At 62.1% G+C, this 24,158-nt stretch overlaps 4 protein-coding genes across 7 annotated transcripts; 2 read left to right on the forward strand and 2 right to left on the reverse strand.

Annotated features, from left to right (window-relative positions):
• Nucleotides 1-566: 566 nt before the first annotated feature.
• Nucleotides 567-10,082, forward strand: LOC141726566 (neuroligin-2-like). The gene is given in 8 exon segments (XM_074531495.1): nt 567-1,081; nt 1,240-1,267; nt 4,493-4,642; nt 5,201-5,308; nt 5,311-5,385; nt 5,665-5,774; nt 5,777-6,456; nt 7,064-10,082. Coding segments are annotated over 8 exon segments (2,616 nt in total). The 5' UTR covers nt 567-601; the 3' UTR covers nt 8,049-10,082.
• Nucleotides 10,083-10,644: 562 nt separating this feature from the next.
• On the forward strand, nt 10,645-12,930 carry AGFG2 (ArfGAP with FG repeats 2). Its single transcript, XM_074531500.1, has 10 exons — nt 10,645-10,936; nt 11,212-11,305; nt 11,388-11,503; nt 11,586-11,706; nt 11,777-11,879; nt 11,971-12,084; nt 12,271-12,342; nt 12,479-12,538; nt 12,630-12,682; nt 12,755-12,930. The coding sequence occupies exons 1-10, from the start codon at nt 10,704-10,706 to the stop codon at nt 12,815-12,817; spliced, it is 1,029 nt and encodes a 342-aa protein (XP_074387601.1). The 5' UTR covers nt 10,645-10,703; the 3' UTR covers nt 12,818-12,930.
• LRCH4 (leucine rich repeats and calponin homology domain containing 4) lies at nt 12,892-18,122 on the reverse strand. Of its 4 annotated transcripts, none has more exons than XM_074531499.1 (16): nt 17,842-18,122; nt 17,296-17,440; nt 17,096-17,222; nt 16,917-17,022; nt 16,627-16,763; nt 16,486-16,559; nt 16,305-16,401; nt 16,165-16,222; nt 16,013-16,059; nt 15,881-15,927; nt 15,726-15,803; nt 15,227-15,354; nt 15,084-15,154; nt 14,888-14,983; nt 14,421-14,459; nt 12,892-13,345 (listed from the first exon to the last, which is right to left on the reverse strand). In XM_074531499.1, exons 1-16 carry the CDS (start codon nt 18,035-18,037, stop codon nt 13,268-13,270), a joined length of 1,524 nt encoding a protein of 507 aa, XP_074387600.1. In that variant the 5' UTR covers nt 18,038-18,122; the 3' UTR covers nt 12,892-13,267. The 4 variants fall into 4 exon arrangements, with proteins under 4 accessions (XP_074387600.1, XP_074387599.1, XP_074387597.1 ...); XM_074531498.1 differs by having other exon boundaries at nt 12,892-13,348; XM_074531496.1 differs by having other exon boundaries at nt 12,892-14,207; nt 17,842-18,121.
• Nucleotides 18,123-18,835: 713 nt separating this feature from the next.
• PCOLCE (procollagen C-endopeptidase enhancer) lies at nt 18,836-24,041 on the reverse strand. Its single transcript, XM_074531503.1, has 8 exons — nt 23,824-24,041; nt 23,342-23,459; nt 22,702-22,960; nt 20,977-21,101; nt 20,492-20,628; nt 19,806-20,074; nt 19,138-19,314; nt 18,836-19,058 (listed from the first exon to the last, which is right to left on the reverse strand). The coding sequence occupies exons 1-8, from the start codon at nt 23,949-23,951 to the stop codon at nt 18,916-18,918; spliced, it is 1,356 nt and encodes a 451-aa protein (XP_074387604.1). The 5' UTR covers nt 23,952-24,041; the 3' UTR covers nt 18,836-18,915.
• Between the last annotated feature and the right edge of the window lie 117 nt (nt 24,042-24,158).

Genomic DNA, 24,158 nt, shown 5'->3' on the forward strand with positions numbered 1-24,158 from the left:
CCCCAAAATTTCTTCCCTCATTTCTACCAAATTTCCCCAATTACCTCTGAATTTCTTCCCTCCTTCCTCCCCATTTGCCCCCATTTCTCCGAAATTGTCCTCAAATTTCCTCCCCCATTTCCCCCATTACCTCCAAATTTCCCCCAAATTTCTTCCCCTATTTCCTCCCCATTTTTCCCAATCCCCCCCAAAATTTCGTTTCCGCATTTCTTCCCCATTTCTTCCCAAATTTCCCCCAAATTTCTTCCATTTTTCTCCATTTCCCCCAAATTTTTTCCCTCATTTTCCCCAATCCCCGCCAAACTTCTTTCCTCATTTTTCCCCCCATTTTCCCCCAATCCTGCACAAATTTCCTTTCCCATTTTCCCCCATTTTTCCCCTATTTCTCCCCATTTTCTTCCCCCATTTTCCCGCAATTCCCCCCAAATTTCTTCCCCCATTTTCTCTGACCTCCCCTCCATTCTTTCCTCATTTTCCCCCATTTTTCCCCAAATTCCCCCCACCACCACAGCCCACCCCCCAACCACCACCACCCTCCCCCCCCCTCCCCTCCCCATAACCCCCCACCCCCTCCCCCTCCCCTCCCCCCTCCCCCCCCACCATGCCCGCCCCTCCCCCCCTGGCCCTGGCCTTGGCCTTGGCCCTTTGGGCAGCGCCGCCCCGGCCCCGGCCGCGCCCTCCGGCCAGTCCGGCCCCCTCCGGCCCCTCGGGCCCCCTCGGGCCAGCCGGGCCCGCCGCCCCCCGAGCCGCCCCCCGAGCCCGACCCGCGCTTCCCGGTGGTGCCCACGCAGTACGGGCGCCTGCGGGGCGCGCGCCGCGACCTCTCCAACGAGCTGCTGGGGCCGGTGCAGGCTTCCTGGGGGTGCCCTACGCCGCCCCCCCGCTCGGCCCGCGCCGCTGGGCGCCCCCCGAGGCCCCCGCCGCCTGGGGGGGGGGGTCCGCGACGCCACGGCCTTCGCCCCCGCCGTGCCCCCAGAACCTGCGCGCGGGGCCGCCGCCGCTGATGCTGCCCCTGTGGCTCAGCGACAACCTGGAGGCGGCCGGCGCCTACGTGGCGGCGCAGAGCGAGGACTGCCTGTACCTGAACCTCTACGTGCCCAACCGAGGATGGTAATGCACCTGAGATACACCTGGGGACAGGTGTGATACACCTGAGATACACCTGAGATACACCTGGGAGACATTGAGATATACCTGGGGATGGGGTCTGGGGGGATACAGAGCAAGGATTGCCTCTACCTGAACCTCTACGTGCCCACCGAGGATGGCAGGGTACCTGTGACACACCTGTGACACACCTGGGTACACCTGAGATACATGGGATATACCTGGGGATGGGTCTGGGTAAGACAGAGCGAGGACTGCCTGTACCTGAACCTCTACGTGCCACAGAGGATGGTAATGCACACCTGGGGTACACCTGGGGACAGGTGGATACCCCTGAGATACACCTGAGATACACCTGGGAGACATGGGATATACCTGGGCATGATGGGATACACCTGGGTGTGAGTGTGGGGCTGCGCAGAGCGAGGACTGTCGTCTACCTGAACCTCCACGTGCCCCGCTGAGGACGGTAAATTACCTGTGATCACACCTGGGGAACAGGTGAGGGGCAGAAACACACCTATGGACTAGGCACAACGCACCTGGCTCACCTGGAACATACCTGGGGATATGTTTGACACACCTGGGGACAGGTGAGGGGCAGGAACACACCTGGGGCACACCTGGGGACAGGTGAGGGGCAGGAACACACCCATGGACAGGCACAACAGCACCTGGGCACACCTGGGGACAGGTGAGGGGGGACTTGGAATGGCAGGAGTGGGCGTGGCTATGGAAATGGGGAGTGGTCAGGTTAGGGGAGGGGCTCTACTCAGCTCTGCACCCATTCAAAGAACAGACATGTGGGTGTGGCCAGGTTAGGGTGGGCGTGGTCAATGAGGGAGGGGCGTGGCCAGCCCCACACAGGTGAGGGAAGGAATTGGGGCAAAAATGAGAAAAGTGGAGCAAAATTGGGAAAGTGAGGAAAAAAACCGGTGGAAATTGAGGAAAGGGGCGGGGCCAAGGGAGGGGCAAGGGCAGCTCCACCCCCAAATCTCAGTCCAAAAAACAGGAGAAAAAAGAGAAATTTGGGCAAAATTTAGTGGAAAACTGGAGTGGGAAACGGATAAATCAGGAAATGGGGCAAAATCCAGGGAAATTGGGAAAAGCAGGCGGGAAAACAGGTGAGGGGCGTGGCCTGGTCTGGCCCCACCCCCAACTGGGGGGAAAGGGCAGGAAAAGGGAAAATCTGGGTGGGAAAATCTGGAAATTGGGATTTGGGGGAAAAAACAACAAAATTGGGCAAAAAGGGGGCGGTGCAGCCCTTCTCAAGCCCCGCCCACAAGCCACAGCCCCGCCCCCTGCTCGGGGTCCACTCAGTGTCCAGTGTCCATCCCAGTGTCCATCCCGTGTCCACTTAGAGTCCATCCCAGTGTCCACTCAGTGTCCATCTCGTGTCCACTCAGTGTCCACTCAGTGTCCATGCAGTGTCCATCCCAGTGTCCATCCCAGTGTCCATCCCAGTGTCCACTCAGTGTTCATCCCGTGTCCAGCCAGTGTCCACTCAGTGTCCACTCAGTGTCCATCCCAGTGTCCATCCTGTGACCACTCAGTGTTCATCTCGTGTCCACTCAGTGTCCACTCAGTGTCCATGCAGTGTCCATCCCAGTGTCCCATCCCGTGTCCACTCAGTGTCCATCCCAGTGTCCACTCAGTTTCCATCCCGTGTCCACTCAGTGTCCATCCCAGTGTCCATCCTGTGTCCACTCAGTGTCCATTCCACCCCCCTGGCCCCTCCCCCAGCCCCATTTTTGGGCCCTTTTCCAATTTTTTTCCCATTTTTCCAATTTTCCCCATTTTGGGGCTTTTTCCCCCCATTTTCCCCCATTTCCCTCCATTTCTCCCATTTTCCAATTTTCCCCATTTTTCCCCCATTCCAGTTTTTCCCATTTTCCCCCAACTTTTGGGGCCTTTTTTTTCCCCATTTTCCCCCATTTCCAATTTTTCCCATTTTCCCCCAATTTTGGATTTTTCCTCCCATTTTCCCCTCCCCATTTTTTATGGGGGAGGTTTCTGGAACGTTCCAACTCCTCTTTTTTCGGGGGGGGGGGAATTTTGCCCCTCCCCCCCAATTTTTTTTAAATTTTAAATTTTTTTGTTCTTTCCCCCGACCCTGCCCCCGACCCCATTTTCGCTCCTTTTTGCCCCAAATTTTTTTCCTTTTCTCTCCCCCCGGTCCAGGTTTGCTCGGCAAAAAGCGCGAGGACGGCGCGGCCGGCGGCCCCCCCCCCGGACTCAGGTATTTTCTGCATGTTTTGGGGCAAATTCCGCCGTTTTTGGGTCTTTTGCATTATTTTTCTGCTTCTTCCCCCCCCTTTTCTTTTTGGGTTTTTTTGGGTTTTTTTGGGTGTTTTTTTTTTCTTCCCCTCCCCCCTTTCCCCTCCCCCACCCCCCAAATTCTCTCCCGTGGGGGGGGGGAAGGGGGGGAATTTTTAAATCTTTTTTTTTTGTGCCTTTTTTGGTTCTTTGTGGAATTTTTCTGGGGGGGGTTTGGTTCTTTTCTTTTTTTTGTTTTATTGTGGTTTTTTGTTCTTTTTCTTTTTTTTCTCTTTTTTTCTCTCTTTTTTTTCTCTTTTTTTGTGTTTTTTTTGGCTTCTTCGCGGGGGGGGTTTGGGGCAGATTTTTGGTTTTTTGGTTTTTTTTGTTGTTGGTGTTTTTTTTTGGTGTTTTGGTGGTTTTGGGTTTTTTGGTGGTTTTTTGGATGCCCCTCCCCTCCCTTCCCTTGTCCCCCCCCTCCCCCCCTCCTTTGCTCATTGTCCCCAAGGGGGGGGACGTTTGCCATGGAAATGGCCCCAAAAAAGGGAAAAAAAAAACCCCAAATTACCCCAAATTGACCTAAAATGACCCCAAATTGACCCAAAGTGTCCCCATGTGACCCCAAAGTGACCCCAAAATGACCCTAAATGTCTCCAAAAGTGACCCCAAATGACCCCAAAATTACCACAAGGGTGTCCCCAGGATGTCCCAAATCCCAGGGAGGTCCCCAAGGATGTCCCAACGGTGTCCCCAAGGGTGTCCCCACCCCCAGAGATGTCCCCAAGCTGTCCCCATCCCTGCCCCTGCCCTGTCCCTCGATGTCCCCAAGTGTCCTCACCCTGTCCCCCTGCCCTGATTTCCCTGATGTCCCCAATGTCATTTGGATGTCATTTTGATGTCCCCAATGACAGCGGCAAGAAGCCGGTGATGCTCTCACTGCCCCTGTCCCAATGTCCCCAATATCCCCAATATCTCCAATGTCCCCAATGCCCCCAAGATCCCCAATATCCCTGATATTCCCAATGTCCCCAATCCCCCCAATGATATCCCCAATGTCCCTGATATCGCTGATGTCCTCAGTGTCCCCAGTGTCCCCAATGTCACCCCAATGTCCTCTTGGTGTCCCCAGACATCCGTGACAGCGGCAAGAAGCCGGTGATGCTGTTCCTGCACGGTGGCTCCTACATGGAGGGGACGGGGAACATGTTCGATGGCAGCGTCCTGGCGGCCTACGGCAATGTCATCGTTGTCACCATGAACTATCGGCTGGGGGTCCTCGGTAAGGGCATTGGGGACACTGGGGACACTGGGGACACTGGGGGTATTGGGGGCTCTGAAGACATTGGGGACATTGGGGACATGGGGGCATTGGGGACATTGGAGGCATTGGGGACATTGGGGGGCATTGGGTACATTGGGGACATTGGGGGGCATTTGGGGGCATTGGGGACATTGGGGGACATTGGGGGAATTGGGGACATGTTCGATGGCAGCGTCCTGGCGGCCTACGGCAATGTCATCGTTGTCACCATGAACTACAGGCTGGGCATGCTGGGTAAGGGCACTGGGGACACTGGGGACGTTGGGGACATTGTGTGTCCTGGCCCTGTCCCCCAATGTCCCTGGCACCATGTCCCCTATGTCCCTTTGGTGTCCTGGCAGCGTCCCCAATGTCCCTGAGAGTGTCCTTACCTCCCTGCCAGTGTCCCCATGATGTCCCCAATGTCCCCTCGGTGTCCCCAACATCCCTGGTGGTGTCTCCAACGTCCTCGTGGTGTCTCCATGATGTTCCCTCGATGTCCCCACGATGTCCCCAATGTCCCCTCGGTGTCCCCAGGGTTCCTGAGCACGGGGGACCAGGCGGCCAAGGGCAATTACGGACTCCTGGACCAGATCCAGGCGCTGCGGTGGCTCCATGAGAACGTCGGGCACTTTGGGGGCGACCCCAGCGCATCACCATCTTCGGCTCCGGCGCCGGCGCCGCCTGCGTCAGCCTCCTCATCCTCTCACACCACTCGGAAGGTACCGAAACTGAGGGAAATGGCCCCAAAATTAATATCAAGGACAAATCCAATCCCTGTGACCCCAATGACCCCAAACCTAGTGGAACCCCAATCCCTCATCCCCATGACCCCAAACCCTGGTGAGACCCCATCCCTATGACCCCAAACCTTGGTAGGACGCCATCCCCACATCCCCCATGACCTGGTGAGACCCCATCCGAAACACCTCCCATGACCCCCAAACCCCAATCCCACCCCACCCCACGCCCCCACTGACCCCGTGTCCTGCTTTCTCCAGGCCTGTTCCAGAAGGCCATCGCGCAGAGCGGCACGGCCATCGCCAGCTGGTCGGTCAACTACCAACCCCTGAAATACACCCGTCTGCTGGCGGCCAAGGTGGGCTGCGAGCGCGCGCCGACACCGGCGCCGCCGTCGAGTGCCTGCGCCGGCAGCCCTTCCGCGCCCTGGTGGACCAGGATGTGCAGCCCGCCCGCTACCACGTGGCCTTCGGGCCAGTGGTGGACGGCGACGTGGTGCCCGACGACCCCGAGATCCTGATGCAGCAGGGCGAGTTCCTCAACTACGACATCCTCATCGGCGTCAACCAGGGCGAGGGGCTCAAGTTCGTGGAGGACTCACTGGAGAGCGAGGACGGCATCTCGGCCTCCTACTTCGACTTCACAGTGTCCAACTTCGTGGACAACCTCTACGGGTACCCCGAGGGCAAGGACATCCTGAGGGAGACCATCAAGTTCATGTACACGGACTGGGCGGACCGCGACAACGGCGAGATGAGGAGGAAGACGCTGCTGGCGCTCTTCACCGACCACCAGTGGGTGGCGCCGGCGGTGGCCACGGCCAAGCTGCACGCCGAGTACCAGTCGCCCGTGTACTTCTACACCTTCTACCACCACTGCCAGACGGACGCGCGGCCCGAGTGGGCGGACGCGGCGCACGGCGACGAGATCCCCTACGTGTTCGGGGTGCCCATGGTGGGAGCCACCGACCTCTTCCCGTGCAACTTCTCCAAGAACGACGTCATGCTCAGTGCCGTGGTGATGACCTACTGGACCAACTTTGCCAAGACAGGGTGGGTGGGGCAACGGTTGGTGAAGGGTTGGGCAATGGTTGGGCCAGTTGGGTTTTTGGGTGGTCAGTTGGAAGGTTGAGTGGTCAATTGAGTGGTCAGTTGGGTGGTTAGATAGGTGGTTGAATGGTTGGTGGTGTGACTGGTCAGTTGGATGAGGAGTTGAGTGGTTGAGTGGTCACTTGGGTGGTTGAGTGGTCAGTTGGGTGGTTGAATGGTTGATTGGGTGAATGGTCAGTTGGATGAAGAATTGAGGGGTCAGTTGAATAGTTGGGTGATCAGTTGGGTCGTTGGGTGGTTGAATGATCAGTTGGGTAGCTGGGTGATCTCTTGGTTGAGTGGTCAGTTGCGTGGTTCAATGGTTGGTTGGGTGGGTGATCAGTTGAGTGGTTGGATGAAGAGTTGAGTGGTTGAGTGATCAGTTGGTTGTTGATTGATTCCTTGGGTGCTTGGTCAGTCATTGGTCGGTCAGTTGGTCACTCAGTCAGTTGGGTGATCTGTTGGTTGGTTGGGTGATGGGTTGGGTGATTGATCAGTGCGTCAGTCATTGATTGGTCACCTGGCCATGTGCTCAGTTGGCCGGCTGGTCAATCGGTCACTCTGCCCGCAGGGACCCGAACCAGCCGGTGCCGCAGGACACCAAGTTCATCCACACCAAGCCCAACCGCTTCGAGGAGGTGGTGTGGACGCGCTTCGACGGCAAGGACAAGCGCTACCTGCACATCGGCCTCAAGCCGCGCGTGCGCGACCACTACCGCGCCAACAAGGTGGCGTTCTGGCTGGAGCTGGTGCCGCACCTGCACAACCTGCACCAGCTGCCGCCCTCGTCCACCACCACGCGCCTGCCGCCGCCCCCGCGCCGCCCCCCGCCCACGCGGCGGCCCTCGCCCACCACGCCCGTGCAGAACGGCGGATTCGGCGGCGGCGAGGATGACGACGATGACGGCGACGGGCGCCGGCGTTTCGCGCCCTTCCCCGGAGACTCGCGGGACTACTCCACGGAGCTCAGCGTCACCGTGGCCGTGGGCGCCTCCCTCCTCTTCCTCAACATCCTGGCCTTCGCCGCGCTCTACTACAAGCGGGACAAGCGCCCCGTGGGGGAGGGGCTGCGGGGGGGTTTGGGGGTGGGGCCTCGGCGGCTGAGCCCGCCCACGGCCCCCACGTCATCGTCGGGCCGCGTGGTGGCCACCAATGACCTGCTGGGGGGTCACCACGGCGGGGGCGGGGCGGAGGAGGAGCTGGTGCAGCTGCAGCTGAAGCTGCCGGCGGTGGGGGGAGGGGTGGGCATGATGATGGGGGTGGGGGGGATGGGGGTGGGGCTGGGGGGAGGGGAGCCCCCCGAGGTGCCCCCCTCGGGCCCCCCCGATTACACGCTGGCCCTGCGCAGGGCCCCCGAGGACGTGCCCCTCCCCCACACCGCCCACGCCCCGCCCCCCTCCAGCGCCGCCCCGCCCCCCTCGCTGCTGCCCCCGCCCCCCACCACCATCACCATGGTGCCGGGGGGGCTCCCGGCCCTGCACCCCTTCGGGGCGCCCTTCCCCCCCCCAGGCCACAACAGCGCCCTGCCCCACCCCCACTCCACCACGCGCGTATAGGGGGAGGGGCCAGGGAGCCCCGCCCCCGATCCTGCCCCGCCCCCCGCTCTTGCCCCGCCCCCACTCCAAGTCCTGCTCCACCCCCACCGCTCCTGACCCCGCCCGGAATGGACTAAAGGGGGGGAAACCCCTCTGCCACCCGCCCATCCCCCACCCATTACCCTCCCCCACCCCTAAAATTGCGGGAGGGAAACCCCAAATACGGGGTCACCCCTCCCCCACCCGCTGATGATTTTTGGGGACTCCACTCCCGTTCCTGCCCCTCCCCCCACCCCGTGGGGGGGCTGAGCCGCATGGGGACCCCTCCCCCATCCTGGGGACCCCTCCCCGACCCTGGGGACCGCCCCTCCCTCACCCTTCAAAAATAAATCCCGCATGGGAATCCGCCCCTCCCCCACCCCAGCCGGAATTATGGGGGGGGGGGTCTCCCCTCCCCCCATACCCCGCCTCTCCCCCACCCCCCAAAAACCAGGGGGGAGCCCAAAAATGGGGTGGGTGAGGGGCTGACCCAGTGGGGGAGGGGATTTGGAGACCCACCCCCCACAAAAGCTGCATGATCCTGATTGGCTGGGCCAGAACGAGGCCAAACCCTGGGGGGGGGAGGGGTCCCATCTCTGCCCCTCCCCACCCACGATTTTTTTCCCAATTTTAGATTTTTTTGGGGGTTTTTTTTGCCGCTTTCTTGGACGGAGAAATTTGTGCCAAACGTGGGGGGAGGGGCGGCCCGGCCCCTCCCCCCTTCCCCTCCCCCATCCTCCACCCAACCGCTGACCCCCCCCACCCCGGGGACCTCTCCTCCCCCACCCCCCCATAAAAATGGCCGTGACCTTTGACCCAAGAACGTCGCCATGGAGATGGGGGAGGGGTAGTGATGACGTCATTGTGGGGTGTCACCCACCCCTGTTACATCACTGCCTCCAGCGGTGATGTTACTGCTGTGACGTCATCAATGACCCTATGATGTCACTGGTTGCCATAGTTATGCCATCCTGTGATGTCACTGGTGGCCACGGTGGTGACATCTTGTGATGTCGTCGGTTGCCATTATGATGTCATATATTGGCATGATGACATCATCCCATGACTGCACTGATGGTGATGTCATTGGTGACACTGTGACGTCATAAATCGTTGTGGTGGTATCGCCCAATGATGTCACTGCCCACAGTTTGTGATGTCAGTGCTACGGCATCATTTTTTCCAGTGACGTCACCGGTTGCCATGGCAACATCGCCCTGTGGCGTCACTGGTGATGTCACCCCTGTGACATCATTTTACCCCAGTTGCCACGACAATGTCGCATTATGACATTACTGGTTGCTATGGTGATGCAAACACTGTGACGTCAACTTTGCCCTGTGATGTCATTGGTTACTCGAGTGATATCACCTGATGACGTCACTGGCTGCTATGGCGACATTGCCCTATGATGTCATTGATCCCTGGGGCGACATCATCCTATGATGTCTTGGGTTGCCATGGTGACACCATCCCTGTGATTTCACTGGTGACCCTATGACATCACCAATGGAGTCGGTGATGTCACCTCATGGCATCACCCATTGCTACATTGACGCCACCCTATGATGTCACCAGTTGCCATGGAGACCGCCCCGTTGCTCTGGCAAGGTCACCTTGTGATGTCACTGGTTACCATGGTGATGTAGCCACCGTGACGTCATCGGTATCCCCTATGACGTCATTAATCTAATGGGTGATATTGCCTGATGATGTCACTGGTTGCCATGAAGACCACCCCCGTTGCCGCGGCGACATCACTGTGACCCCTCCCCGGTTGCCATGGAGACGCCCCTCCCCCCTCCACCGTCTCCCCCCGTCCCTCCCCCACCCCAGAGCTTCTATTTTTATTCCCGGGGGGGCCGCGGGGGAAGGGGAGGGGTGGGGGAGGGGCGGGCGGGACCCCCCAGCGTTAGGGGGGAGGGGCGGGGGTTGGGGGAGGGGCGGGGGGAGGGGCGGCCCCGCGGGCGTTTTTAATTAAAAAAAAAGAAAAAAAATTCCGGAAAAAAACCTAAATTTCGGAACCCTGAAGTGATGGAGAGCTATGTGCGCGTGCGCTGGGGGCGGGGCTGGGAATGGCGAGATCTCATTGGCTGAGAGGAGGGGGGGGTGAGGGGACTGGGATAAACTGGGAGGGACTGGGGGGACTGGGACGGACTGGGATTGAACTGGAATAAACTAGAGGGGACTGGGATTGAACTGGGGCGAACTGGGACAAACTGGAAAGGGCCGTTTTTCCGTGAAATCAGCCCAAAATGAGGCGTTTCCAGCCAAGGGGCAGTGAATCCCCTCTGGGCGATGGGAGGGTCGCCGCTGAGGGGACGGAAAGCGCAGGAAGAGCCAGAGGTGAGAGACCCCCAAAGCCCCGTCCCTCACCGCGGGAGCAGCCAGGACGCGGCGCTGGTGGAAAATGCCGGTTTTGGTGGTGGAAAATGCCGTTTTTCCGTGAAACCCGCCCAAAACGAGGCGTTTCCCGCCGAGGGGCGGTGAATCCCCTCAGGGCGGTGGGAGGGGCGGCGCTGAGGGGACGGAAAGGGCGGGAAGCGGAGGCGCACGGGACGCTAGGGGGCGGTGCGTCAATCAGCCAATCAGCGGCGGCGCTGCGGCGGAGGAGGCGGGGCTTGCGACAGCGGGAAGATGGCGGCGGGCAGCGCCGGCACCGGGCCGGGAGCGGGGCCCGGCGGAGGCCCCGGAGCCCGCAGGGGCAGCGCGAGCCGCGACGCGGAGGCCGAGGTTTGGTGCCGGCGGGTGCGGGAGCTGGTGAGCGCGGTTCCCGCCAACCGGCTCTGCTTCGAATGCGGCCAGCGCGGCGTCACCTACGTGGACATCAGCGTGGGCAGCTTCGTGTGCACCGGCTGCTCGGGGGCGCTGTGAGCGGGGCATGGCCGGGGCGTGAGGGCGGGCCCGGGGGAGGAGCGGGGGCGGGACTAATTAACACCTGAGCGCGGTGGGCGGGGCCGCACTTCGTCAAAGTGTCATTGATTGGCTGTTCCCTTTGTGGGCGGGGCTCGGCGGGAGGGGGCGTGGCCGCGGCACGTGGCTTCACAGGCTGCGCTATTCGGGCGCCTCTTTTTGGGGACACAAAGCTCATTTTTGGGTGTTTACGGGCGCAGGGGGGGCGCTGACCCCCCGAATCCCCCCGCAGGCGGGGACTGAACCCCCCGCACCGCGTCAAGTCCATCTCCATGACCACGTTCAGCGAGGCCGAGGTGCTGTTCCTGCAGGCGCATGGCAATGAGGTAAGGGGATGGTTGCTGGGGGGGCTCTGCCGTGTCCATCCCACCCTGTCCCCGTCTCCACGGACCCTCCCCGGCCCCCCAGGCCTGCAGGAGGGTCTGGCTTGGCACCTTCGACCCCCGGACGTCGCTGCTCCCCGACTCCCGTGACCCCCAGAAGGTGAAGGAGTTCCTGCAGGAGAAATACGAGAAGAAGCGATGGTAGGAAAGGGGCTGGGGACGTTTTTACGGGGGGCAGCACGGGGTGGGGACCCCTGAGATAATTGTTCCCCTCCCATGGCAGGTACGTGCCACCAGAACAAGTGAAAGAACAAGTGAAAGAACAAGTGAAGCCCCCCCAAAGCACCTCAGCAGAGCCCGGGCCCCCCCAGCTCCTCCACGGGGACACAGGGACGCTGCCACAGGTGGGACCGGACCCCTCCTGGGGGTGCCGAGGTGGGAACAGCCCCCCCTGACCCTGCGGTGTCCCCGCAGCCTCGCCCAGCTGCCCGAAAAGCCAGCACCGACCTCCTGGCTGACATCGGGGGGGACCCCTTCGCCAGCCCAGCTCCTGCCCCCGCCTTCGCAGCCTTCCCTGGTGAGCTTGGGGGTCTCGGGGACTCGGGGATGGGAGCACGGGGGTCTCCAGTGACCTGGTAACCCCTGAGTGACCCCAGCTTTGTCCCCAGGCCCTGCCCCAGCCCGGTCTGCCTTCCCTGCTTTCGATGCCTTTGGAACCAGCCCTGGAGCACCCACGTTTGGGGGGGCTGTGCCCCCCTTCCACATCCCCCCCAGCACCACAGGTACCCCAAGAGCCCCCGGGACTCTTGGAGAGGGACCAGGGAGGGCTTTGGTGCCGCCCAGGTCTTTGGGACACCTGGAATTGATGGGCAAGGGGGTGATTGGGGTCTCCTCATCCCTTGGGGTGCTGGGGAGGGGGCTTGGGGTCCCACCATCCCTCCACGGTGACACCTGTGCCCACCCCCCAGGCTACACCAACCCCTTCACAGCTCCTGTGGCCCCCAGACCCTCCACAAACCCCTTCGAGATCAACGGGCCTGGTGAGTGACCCCCTGAGCCCCCCCAGTTCCCTGACCCCATTATTCCCTGACCAGGGTGGGTCTGGGACGCCTCTGACCCCCAATTCCCTGACCAGGGTGGGGTGTGGGGGTCCCAATCCTCTGTCCCCTCTCTCAGGTGCTGCTTTCACCTTGCCCCCTGTTCCTGGGGGCTTCCCCAGCCCCTTCCAGGCCGATGGTAAGAGACGAGCGGGTTAAATATTGTTAAATTTTATATGTTTATAAACTGTCCACCCTCCCACTGACCCCTCCCCATTTTCCCCCCTCAGGTTTGCCTTTTTCTGGGTTCAGCGTTGCCAAAGCTTCCACCAACCCCTTCGTGGTGAGCACCGGGGGGTTGAGGAGGGGTCCGGGCCCCCTTTCCCTGCCGCTGACACCCCCTGTGCCCCCCCAGACTGTCCCGGCCCCGGCGGCGCCGTTTGGGATCCGGCACCGGGCCACCAACCCCTTCCTATGACCACAGCTGCTCCCTGGGGGCCCCGCAGCACACGGCCTCTCCGCCGGGACCAGGTTTTATTTTTGTTCCGAGAGATTTATCGCGATATCTAATATATATTCGGTAAAAACGGCTCCGATCCGTCTCGCTGCGTTGCCGCGCCGAGACCTCCCCTCACGGCTGTGCCTTCGGTAAAGATGGCGGCCTCCTCTTAGGGCTCTGCCCTCGGTAAAGATGGCGGCCATGGGTGAAGCCTCCCCTTCACGGCTTTGCCCTCATTAAAGATGGCGTCCCCAGAGCCCCCTATGTGCCCTCAGCCACGATGGCGGCCTGGGCCTCACCCCATGAAGGTGCGGTCATGGCAGCCTGCCCTCAACAAAGATGGTGCCAGGGGAAATTACCGGGGTTGGCCATTAACGAAGGCACCGGGGGGGGGGAATTAACGGAGGCACCGAGGGGGGTGGAGGGGAATTAACGGAAGCACCGGGGGGGGACGGACGCCCCCAGCCCCTCCTGCGGGGCCCGGGCCCGGCTCGGCTCCTCCCGCACCTGCTGGGGAAGGGCGGAATTAGCGGCGGAGCTTTGGGGACGGGGTGGGGGGGGGGGGGACACACGGGGCGACACAGCACAGCTTGGGGGGCGGGGGGCGTCCCCTTTTGGGCACAGAAAGGGCGAAAACGGACAAAAAGCTGAGCGGTGGCAGCAGGAGAGGGGCAGGACTGAACCCCCCCGCCCCGGGGTTTGGTCCCAGCCGGTGATCGGTGTCACAAAGGGACAGGGATGTACCAAGTCTGATTTTGAGGGGGGTATCCACACTCAGAAACAAAACTATTACTGTTATAATAATTAGAGCGACAGCCCTATATTAGTTAAATATAATAATTTTAATAATAATATTTAATTACAATAAATTTTGGTCATCCTTATTTTAGTGTTCCTCCGCCATAATTAAGTTACAATTAACTGTAATAATTAACTTATGTTCACAGTCCTGTATAACAACTCACTATAATACCTCATTATTATAATAGTGACAACTTATTATAATAATAAAACTCATAATAATAACTCATAATTAATTATAATATGAATAATTGAGTTCACACCCCCAGGGGGGCACGGGGTGTTCAGCCCCTCCCCCTTCCCTGCCTCAGTTTCCCCAGCGTTAAGGCACAAGACAAAGGGGAGGGGACGAGAAAAGGTGCAAAGATCGGGACCCCCCTGGGGGTTTGGGGGTTCCCCCGGGTCCGGGGGGGCTCCCCCAAGTTCTGGGGGGTTCCCCGGGTTTTTGGGGGGTCCCTCAGCAGCCAAAGAGCGCGCGGTGTGCGGCCAGGAGCAGCGCCATGAGGAGGCCGTAGAAGAGGATGAAGAGCAGCCCGGGGGGGGGGCGCCGGGGGTGGGGGGGCTTCACCTGGGGGGGGGGGACCCTCGCGTCAGCCCTGGGAGGGTGTGGGACGCCCCCCCCTCAATCAATCCCACCAGGAACCTCCCCAAATCAATCCCAACACCCCCCTCAGAACAGGACCCCCCCCCTCAATCAATCCCACCCCGCAGAATGGGACACCCCACAAGAATGGGACCCCTCCCAAATCAATCCCACCCCCACCCCCTCCCAGCTCGGTACCTCGGAGGGCGGCGGCGTCTGGCGGGGGCTGGGGGGGCTCTGGGGGGGTAAAAGAGAGAGTCAGGGGGGGTTTGGGGGTCATTTTTGGAGTTGGGGGTAAAAATGGGGTTTGGGGGGTGATGGTTGAGGGGTCAGGGAGTCAAAAAGGGGGTTTGGGGGTGTTTATTTGGGGTTAGGGGGTAAAAAAGGGATTTGGGGGCTGTTTTGGGGTACTTTAGGGCAGTTTTGGGGTCCCATTCACAGCCCAGGGCCGCAGCCGCGCAGGGCAGTTTTGGAGCTGTTTTGGGGTTATTTTGGGGTGTTTTAGGGCAGTCACTCACCGCCCAGGGCCGCAGCCGCTCAGGGCAGTTTTGGGGCTGTTTTGGGGTTATTTTGGGGTGTTTTAGGGCAGTCACTCACCGCCCAGGGCCGCAGCCATGCAGGGCAGTTTTGGGGTTATTTTGGGGTGTTTTAGGGCAGTCACTCACCGCCCAGGGCCGCAGCCGCGCCGCCACACGCCCCAGCAGCTCCAGGTCCCCCCCCAGCTCCTCCGGCAGCCGCAGCTGCAGCAGCGCCTCGAGGCTCTGCGGAGTGGGGGGCACAGCAGGGACCCCCCGAGCGAGTCAGGGGGGCACAGAGCCGCAGACCCCCCCAAAATACCCGGGGAGGGGATGGGGGCGTTACCTGGCGCAGCTCAGCCATCAGCTGGTCGGGGTCCGGGGGGGCTGCGGGGACATTCGAGGGGTCAGGGGGCACTGGGGAGGGGTCACAGGGGAGTTTTTGGGGCCAGGGGCTGGGGAGGGGACACTTTGGGGACACTGTCATACCTGGCTTGGTGGCACTGTGCGAGGAGAAAGAGGAGGAGGAGGAGGATGAGGAAGGGCTGAGACAGGCGCCGGGTTTTGGGGGTCCGGGGGCTCCATCAGGGTCCTGGGGGGGTCTCCGGGGAGGGGTCCTGAGGGGGTGAGAGCAGCCAGTGCCCGGCCTGTGTCCCTCTGTCCCATCCCATTCCCAATCCCATCCCAGCGCCCCAATTCCCAGTGCCCATTTCCCAATCCCAAATCCCAAACCCCAGTTCCCAATCCCTGAACACAATTCCCAGTCCCCAATTCCCAGTTCTCAGTCCCCATTTCCCAATCCCAATTCCCATTCCCAGTCCCAAACTCCAATTCCCACTCCCCAAACCTCAAACCCCACTCCCATTTCCCAGTCCCTGTCCCAGTCCCCATTTCCCATTTCCCAGTCCCCATTCCCAGCCTCCACTCCCCATTTCCCAATACCTGTCCCAGTCCCCATTCCCATTTCCCAATTCCCCTTTCCCTGTACCTGTCCCGGCTCCTCTCCCTCTCTCTCTCCATCCACACCTCCAGGTTCTTGGGGCGCTGCCGGCAATTGGGGACCCCCCTGCAGGGACGGGGGGTGGGGGGGGTCAGACCCCCTCAAACCCCCCAGAGCCCTCCCAGAGCCCCCAGACCCCTCACCTGCTGCCCTCAGGGCTGTCACCTCTCGGGGTCTGGCTCTGCTGCTCCTGGGGGGGGACAAAGGGGGGGTCAGGATTTGGGGGAAAACCCCAAAATTTTGGGGGGGATCAGAGATTTTGGGGGTGACATCACCTCGGGCGAGGGCTCCTCCTCCAGCTGCTCCGGGTCACTGTCACCGGCTGTGGGGACATGGGGGTGACAGGGGGGGTCCCCAAAAGGTGACAGAGGGTCTTAGGGGGGTTTTGGGGACCCCGGGTAGGATTTTGGGGACCCTCTCCCCTCACCTGCCCCGCCGTGCATCTCCCTGTGCTGCCGGGACAGCTCCGAGGACTCATCCGAGCACTGAAACGGTGCCAAAGGGGGTGCAGGGTTGGGAACACCCCAAATCCCCCCGAAATTCCCCCAAAACGCCCCCAAATCCCACCTCGTTCCCCGACCAGCGCTTGCTGCCGCTGTCCACGCTGTGGAAGCCGGAGTCCAGCCCCCCTCGCTGCCGGAGGGGACACGGCTCGTCCGGGGGGCTGCGGGGAGGGGGCAAACAGCGCTCAGAGAGACCCAAAAACCCCAAAAACAGCGGGGCGACCCTCCCCGAGCCCCCCCTTTACCATGCGGGCACGGGATGGGCGGCAGCCTCGGCTTCCAGGTACTTGAAGATGTGGACTTTGCCCTTCAGGCAGATCTGGGGGGCACAGAGTGCTCAGCCGCAGCTTTTGGGGGGTCGGGGGGCTCCCCGGGACCCTCCTCACCTGCGCAGGGGGGAACTGGAGCGGGTTGTTGTCCGCCAGGAGCGTCTGGAGGTGCCGCAGGCGGCGGAAGCAGCGCGGAATCGCCACCACCCGGTTGCAGGAGAAATCCAGGCGGACCAGGGGCAGCTCCGAGAGCTCTGCCGGGGGGAACACGGGATGGAGGGAACCCCCAAAAGCGGCGGGACCCCCTCCCCAGGACCCTCACCCACCCGCGGGCAGCTCCGAGAGCTCTGCCGGTGGGACACGGGATGGAGGGGAGATCGAGGGGACCCCCCAGGACCCTCACCCACCCTCGGGCAGCGCCGCCAGCTGGTTCCGCCGCACGTTGAGGTCCCGCAGCGCCCGCAGCTGCCCCAGCCCCGGCGGCAGCGCCCGCAGCCGGTTACAGCCCACGTCCTGCGGGGCGAGACGGGGCTCAGCGGGGCCCGGCGCGGCCCCGCGGGGTCCCTCCGGCCCGGGCTAGGCTCACCAGCTGCCGCAGCGTGCGGAGGGCGCCCAGGTTCGGCGGCAGCCGGGCCAGGCGGTTGTTGCTGGCGTTGAGGACGCGGAGCGGCAGCAGGCACAGGCAGGCGGGCAGCGAGCTGAGCTGGTTGCGGCTGCGGAGGGGACACGGCGGGCTCAGGGGCACCGCTGGAGCCTCCCGGTCACACCGGCGGGGCTGGAGCGTACCTGAGGTCCAGGTGAGCCAGGGCCTGCAGGTTGGCGATGGCCGGGGGGACGCTGCGCAGGCAGTTGTGGTGCAGGCTCAGCCCTTCCAGAGACACCAGGCGGCAGGCGGCCTCCGGCACCTCCCCGAAACGGTTCCGGGACAGGTCTGGAGGGAGCCGGGGCAGCGTGTGGGACAGCGGAGGGGACCCGCAGGGACGGGGCATTCCCGGGAATAGGGAACGACAGGGACAAGGCAGCCTCAGGAAGGGACTAATGGGGATAAAGGACGCCTCGGGATAAGGACAGGGGACGCAGATCCGCGGGGACAGCGGTGCTGATGGATCCCGAGCCGCCCGGCTGAAGCTCGGGGACGCTGAAGCCGCCGGACCGCCCGGACCGGGAGCTCCGGCTCGTCCCGTCCCGGCGCCTCCGGCAGCTCCCGCGGGCCTCGGGCTCCGGGACGCGCCGAGGGAGGCGGGGCAGCCGCAGCTTCCCCTGGGAAACACCCCAAGGGACCCGGGGCTGTAGGGAGGGGTCGGGGGTCCTGCCCTGGGGCCGCGGCCTCACCGGCCTGAGTGGTATCGCTGAGGTCCCAGCGCCGCGCCGCCGCCGCCGGGAAGGCGCGCAGCCGCCGGCCGGCCAGGCTGAGGGTACCGGAGGCCTCTGCTTCTTCCAGGGCGCGCTCCGTGCCGGCTCCTCCGGGCAGACGGCCCGGCAGCGGCGGCGGCTCAGCCGAGACAGCCCCCAGCGCCCCCGCCGCCATGGCGGACCCAGAGCTCCGCTCGCCGCGGCCGCCGCTGCCCGACTGAACCCCGGACGCTTCCGGACCCCGCCGCGGGGGCGGGGCCAGAGTGGCAGCCAGTCAGAGCAAGGGGCGCGAGGGGACACGGCGAATCGGAGAGGGACAGTGGGGGGCGCTGCCTGGAGAAACGCGGAAGTTTGGTCTTTGATTGATAGGTAGGTTGAACAAATCGTCGTCAAGTGATGGGGGATGCTGCCCAACTGCAGCCAATCACAGCTAAAGCACAATCTCCACCAATCGCGGGGAGCTCGTTGCCTGGCAACGGCAACGAGAATTTTGGCATCATTTAATCGAAACAGAGGAGGTGGGAGCAGCGCCCGAGATTGACGCGGCGCCAACCAATCGCGTTTGACGCAAAAGCGGGATAATAAAAACCCTGCGCGTGGCCGGGGCATGACGGCTCCACCAATCAGGAGCTACGGCAATGATTGACAAACAGGGAAGGCTTGGAGGCCACGCCCCGGTGCTTCAGCCCCGCCCACCGCTCCTCTTAAAGGAGCCGCACCTTTTCAAGGGGGGGGGTCCCCATTTTGAGGGTCCCATTTTCTGGGTCTCACTTTGGGATCCAGTTTTGAGGGTCCCATTTTGGGGGTCCTATTTTTAGGGTTCCATTTTGAGAGTCCCATTTTGAGGGTCCTATTTTGGGGCTCCCATTTTGAGGTCCCACTTTGAGAATTCCATTTTGGAGTCCCCATTTTGAGGTCCCCCCTTTGACTGCGTCGCCCGGCCTCTTTGCCCCCAGACCCCTCACACACACGCTCCATCTCTGCACCCTTTATTACCGAATGCTCGGGGGGCACCCCCGCGGCCCGGGGCGGGGGTCTCAGGGCCGGGGTCCCTCAGGGGCTCCCCCGACACGGCCTCTTGCTGAGGTTGCCCAGCACCTGCTGCTGCTGCGGGCGGTAGGGCACCACGAAGGCGTCGGGCGGTAGCAGCGCCGCCCCGTCCGCGCCCAGCCGCCCCATCAGGACGTAGCTGGAGCCTGGAAGGGATTTGGGGAGGGGGCGTCAGGGCCAGGGGGCCCGAGCAGAGCCCCGCGGGCGCCCCCCGGGCACACGCACCTTTCTTGAGCGCGGGGCAGAGGCGGCAGGGCAGCTGCACCCGCAGCGAGGATCCCTTGGCGGGCTGAGGCAGCCCCAGCGCCGCCGCCGCCTTGAACACGCCGAGCACGGAGAGCACGGCCCAGCCCGGCTCCTGCGGAGGGCCCCGCGACACCGACTTCACCGTCCCGGTCAGCACTGCAGGGACGGGAACGGGGTAAGAACCCTTAAAGCTCGGGGTTGGGGGTTTGTGGGAGCCCGACCTCACTTTCCCCTCACGGTTCTGGGGAATTCTCCAGCGCCCGACCTCAGGTTCCCCTCACGGCTCTGAGGAATTCTCCAGAACTTTCTGGGTGCTCCCTGCCTCAGTTTCCCCTGTCGTTTTTGAGGGATTCTTCAGACTCCCAGCCTCAGTTTCCCTTCATGGTTTTGAGGATTCTCCAGAACCTTCTGGGCACTCCCCGCGTCAATTTGCCCTCACAGATTTGGGGAGTTCTCCAGTGCCGGGCCTCAGGTTCCCCTCACGGTTCTGAGGAATTCTCCAGAACTTTTCGAGCGCTCCTTGCCTCAGTTTCCCTCACGGTTCTGGGGACTTCTCCAGACTCCCAGCCTCACTTTCCCCTCACAATTTTAGGGATTCTCCCCCCTATTTCGAGCTCTCCCCGCTGTGTTTCCGGGGTGTTTCTCACCGAAGTCGCTGCTGCAGAAGTTGCTCTGCAGGGTCCCGGCGCGGCGGCAGCGCTGAGGGCAGGGGGCGGCCGTGGGGACGGGCTCGGCGTTGGGGCCGGGGGGCGCCTTGGCCTTGGGGCCCCCGCGGGGCTTTGGGGCGGGGGTCTCGGGGGTCTCGCTGCCCCCCGCGGGGTCCCGCAGGGTGTAGGAGGCCGAGAAGCCGTCGGCGGTGACGCTCAGGTCGGACACGAACTGCACCAGCAGCTCCGGGGAGCTGGACACGATGGGGCTGGGGGATTTGGGGGTCAGGGGGATTTGGGGTGTCTCGGGTGGTTTGGGGGGTGCTCATGGGGTCCCGGGTGCGTTCAGGGGGTGCTCATGGGCTCCCAGGTGCGTTTGGGGGGATTCCAGGTGGGTTTGGGGGGGTCCCAGGTGGGTTTATGGGGTGCTCAGGGGGTCCCGGTTGCTGTCAGAGGAGATTTGGGGGGATCCGGAAGGTTTAAGAAGGATCGGGGCAGTTTAGGGGGGGATCACACGGGGTTGGGGGGATGCTCAGGGGTCCCAGGTGGGTTTGGGGGGACCACAGGTGGGTTTGGGGGGTGCTCAGAGGGTCCCGGTTGCTGTCAGGGGGTATTTGGGGGGGTTTCGGAGGGATCGGGGCAGATCGGAGGGGCGGGCCGGGGGGCCTCGTGGGGAGGGGGCTCACCCGGGGGTCTCCTCCCCGCAGAAGCGGCCGAGGCGCCGCGCGTCGTCCCGCGCCCCCCCCTCGAACACGGCCACGTAATCGTAGCGGCAATGCGGGTCGGGCTCCACGTCGAACTTCCCGAACCGCAGCTCCACCACCTGCACATCCCCCCCGACCCGGGACCCGTGCTGAGACCCCCCCCGGACCCCCCCGGCTTCCCCCAGACCCTGCAGACCCCTCCCCAAATTCCCCCGAGCCCCCCCAGTCTCTGCTCAGCCTCCTGTGACATCCCATTGTGACCCCAAAAAGGAATTTCTGACCCCTCCCAAAGGATTTGTGACCCCCCCAAATTCCTCCTATCGCCCCCCAAACCCCCCCCAGACTCACCAACCCCCCCTTGAACACCCACAAATCCCTCCTGACCCCCCCAGCCCCCAAATCTAAACGTCCCCTAATCCTCCTGACACCCCAAACGCCCCCCCAAACCCGCTGTGAAACCCCCAGACCTTGCCGGGGGGCGCCACGATGTGCCAGGAGCAGCTGATCCCGGGTGGATAATTCTCCTCGGGCCAGTTCGGGGTGCTCAGGCTGCCCTGGGGCTTCTCCAGCCTCCCGCCACAAAACTGATGCTCTGGGGAGGGTGGGGGTCGCATTTTTGGGGGGCACAAACACCTTTGGACCCCCCTTCCCTCCCCACACCGCCGGCGTCTCCTCTGTCCCTGAGAGCCCCCAAAATTTTGGGGGAAATTTGGGGAGGGCTCCGCCAAAACCACCCTGGGACTGTTGAGGAGATGGAATCTGGGGAGTGAGACCCCCCCCGGGAATGTTTTCTGTACATTTTTTAATTCTTTAATTTTTTGGGGGGGGCGGGGGGGTCGTACTCACCATCAAAATAGTGCCAGGACTCCCCGAAAAATTGGGGTTTATTAAAGACCCCCGAGCGCCGCCGTCCCTGGGGGGGGCCTGCAAAAGGGTTGGGCTGGGTTGGGGGGGGCCTGGGGGGCTCCACGGCGCTTTTTGGGGTGGCTTTGGGTTTTTTTGGGGCGGTTTGGGATGTTCCATGCGGCTTTGAGGGGTCTCTGTACGGATTTGGGGTCTGGGTGGTTTCAGGGTCTCAGTGCTCCCTCCTTTCCCTCTCAGCTTTTCCCTCCCTTTTGTGCCATTTTTTTGTGCCAAAAAATGAAGTTTCCTTCATTTTGTGCTTTTTTTTTTTTTTTTTTTGACAAAAAAAATGAAGTTTCCTTCATTTCATCGTAACGTTTTGCTCCATTTTCCTCTCTGGCTTTTATCTCCAACTTCTTTCTTTTCACTCTTTTTTTCCCTCAGTTTTTAAATTTTTTTCTTTTCAGTTTTTCTCCCCTCATTTTTTCTTTTCCTCTTATTTTTCTCCTTTTCCTTTCACACTTTCCTCTCCTTTTCTCCTCAGCTTTTCCCTCCTTTCCTCCCTTGCACTTTTCCCTCATTCCCCTGTTTTCTCCTCAAACTTTCCCCCCATTTCCTCTCTCCCCTTTTCAATTTCTTCATCACACTTTTCCTTCATTTCTCTTTTTTTTTTTATTTTCTCACTTTTCTCCCCATCGGGGTTTTCCCTTTCTGTTTTCAGTTTCACACTTTTCCCTCCTTTTCCATTCACACTTGTTCCTAATTCCCACTGTTTTCTCCTCATTCCCACTCTTTTTTCCTCATTCCCACTGTTCTCATTACTAGTGTTTTTTATTAAAACAGTGTTTTAATAAAATAAAGAGTTTTAATAAAGTGTCCTAGTATTCCTCATTCCACTGTTTTGTTTTCTCCTCATTCCCACTGTTCTCATTCCCGCTGTTGCTTTTTCCTAATTCCCACTGTTTTTCCTCATTCCTATTATTTTCTGCTCATTCCTACTGTTGTTTTTTCCTAATTCCCCCTGTTTTTCCTTATTCCCATTATTTTCTGCTCATTCCTACTGTTGTTCTTTCCTCATTCCCACTCTTTTCTCCTATGAAATTTTCCAATTTCACCTGTTTTTCCCTCTTTCCCATCTCTGTCCGGGGAGGCCTTTTGCCCTGTCATCCCTCAGATTTTGGGGCTCTTTGTGGCACTTTGGGGTCTCCACCAGATTTTGAGGGCATTGCTGTGAGGTTTTGGGTCTCTGCACATTTCCAGGGTGGTTTTGGGGCGTCCCCCGGGCCTGTCCCTGCTCCCCGCCGGCGGCGCTCCCCGTTTCTGCCCCGGGGGTCTCCCCCGTTACCCACCGTGGCTCGGGGGGCTGCCGGCGCTGAACCAGGCCAGGAAGCCCCGTCCGGCCGTGGCGCCGTCGCTCTCCATGGTCAGGCGCAGCCGGTTCTGGGGCGCCCGCAGCGCCCCGGGGCGGAAGGTGCCGCAGAAGCGCCCCAGGAGCGGCGCCGCGGGGCCGTGGCCCCCGAACACCGACAGGGCGTCGAAACGGCACCGCGGGTCCGGCTCCAGGTCAAACACGCGGAACGAGAGCGTGGCCACCTGGCCCTCGGGCACCTGGGGACATTGGGGACACCAGTGGGGTCTGGGGACATTGGGGTCTGGGGATATTGGGGTTTGACTCCAGGTCGAACACGCAGAATGAGACCGTGGCCACCTGGCCCTGGGGCACCTGGGGACACCAGTGGGGTCTGGGGACATTGGAGTCTGGGGATATTGGGGTCTGGCTCCAGGTTGAACACACAGAATGAGAGCGTGGCCACCTGGCCCTCGGGCACCTGGGGACATTGGGGGTCACCAGCTGGAGCTGGGGACACTGCAGGGTCGCCCTATCCAGGGAGCCCCGGGTGACCAGGTGGAGGTTGCCGGTTCCGGGGAGTCCCTCGGGTGTCGGGGTGACCGTGCGGGGTCTCCGGGGAGCCCCCCGGGGGTCCGTACCGTGATGGTCCAGGTGCAGTTGCTGCCGGGGGGGTAGTGCCGGGGGAAGCCCTCGCTGGCGATGAACCCCGACTCGCCGCGATGGTCCCCCCCGCACGGGAACACCGGGAACACCGGCCTGGGGGGCACACGGCGGAGTCAGAACCGAGGGAACCCGGCGATGCGGGGGTCCCGGTTCCGGGGGGTTCGGGGCAGCCCCGGCTCTGGGGGAGCTCCTGGTTCGTGGCTCCGGTTCTGGACCGGGCAGCGAGAGGCTCCCGGTGCCTGGGGGGGGTCGGGAACCGCGCGGGGCTCCCGGAGCGAGTTGTCCCGAACCGGGAATGTCCCGCCCCAGGCCCAGCCCCGTCCGCGGGGGTGGCGGTGCCACGTTCGGGGGGCGGTCCCGTCCCGGGGGGGGATCCCGGGAGTCCCGTGCCGGTGGGGGGGGGGCCCGGGGTGGTCTCGGGGCTGCCGTCCCGGAGGGGTCCCGTCGGTGCCGTTACCTGGTGGCGTTGGGCCGGGGGCTGGGCGGGGGGCTCGGGGGCGGCTCCTGCCCCGCGGCCCGCGGGGGGCTCAGCGCCCCCAGCGCCCCGAGCAGCAGCAGCGGCAGCGACGGCCCCAGGCGGCTCATGGCGAACGGGGCCGGGGCGAACGGGGCTGGAACGGGACAGGAACGGGGCCGGGGGGGAACGGGGTCCGGGGAGGGGGGAACGGGGGGCGGGAATGAACGGGAAAAGGCGTGGCCTGGCGGCGACACGCCCCAAAGGGGCGGAGCTCACGAACCCAGCTCCGCTCTGCCTGCGTGGGAGGGGCGGAGTTTTCCTAAAGGCCGCGCCCA

The sequence above is a fragment of the Zonotrichia albicollis genome, chromosome 36 (assembly GCF_047830755.1).
Source record: "Zonotrichia albicollis isolate bZonAlb1 chromosome 36, bZonAlb1.hap1, whole genome shotgun sequence".
Classification (NCBI taxonomy): domain Eukaryota; kingdom Metazoa; phylum Chordata; class Aves; order Passeriformes; family Passerellidae; genus Zonotrichia; species Zonotrichia albicollis.

What these genes read in the sequence shown, in the direction of transcription:
- PCOLCE (XM_074531503.1), bottom strand. Translation starts at nt 23,951, where the DNA reads ATGAGCCGCCTGGGGCCGTCGCTGCCGCTGCTGCTGCTCGGGGCGCTG. An exon ending in CTTCTGCAGCAGCGACTTCG is followed by an intron (nt 19,315 to 19,805) that starts GTGAGAAACACC and finishes CCGTCCCTGCAG; the next exon opens with TGCTGACCGGGACGGTGAAG. An exon ending in CTGCCCCGCGCTCAAGAAAG is followed by an intron (nt 19,059 to 19,137) that starts GTGCGTGTGCCC and finishes AATCCCTTCCAG; the next exon opens with GCTCCAGCTACGTCCTGATG.
- LRCH4 (XM_074531496.1), bottom strand. Translation starts at nt 18,037, where the DNA reads ATGGCGGCGGGGGCGCTGGGGGCTGTCTCGGCTGAGCCGCCGCCGCTG. An exon ending in GGAGATGCACGGCGGGGCAG is followed by an intron (nt 16,060 to 16,164) that starts GTGAGGGGAGAG and finishes ATGTCCCCACAG; the next exon opens with CCGGTGACAGTGACCCGGAG. An exon ending in AGGAGGAGCCCTCGCCCGAG is followed by an intron (nt 15,928 to 16,012) that starts GTGATGTCACCC and finishes GTCCCCCCCCAG; the next exon opens with GAGCAGCAGAGCCAGACCCC.
- AGFG2 (XM_074531500.1), top strand. Translation starts at nt 10,704, where the DNA reads ATGGCGGCGGGCAGCGCCGGCACCGGGCCGGGAGCGGGGCCCGGCGGA. An exon ending in AAATACGAGAAGAAGCGATG is followed by an intron (nt 11,504 to 11,585) that starts GTAGGAAAGGGG and finishes CTCCCATGGCAG; the next exon opens with GTACGTGCCACCAGAACAAG. An exon ending in ACACAGGGACGCTGCCACAG is followed by an intron (nt 11,707 to 11,776) that starts GTGGGACCGGAC and finishes GTGTCCCCGCAG; the next exon opens with CCTCGCCCAGCTGCCCGAAA.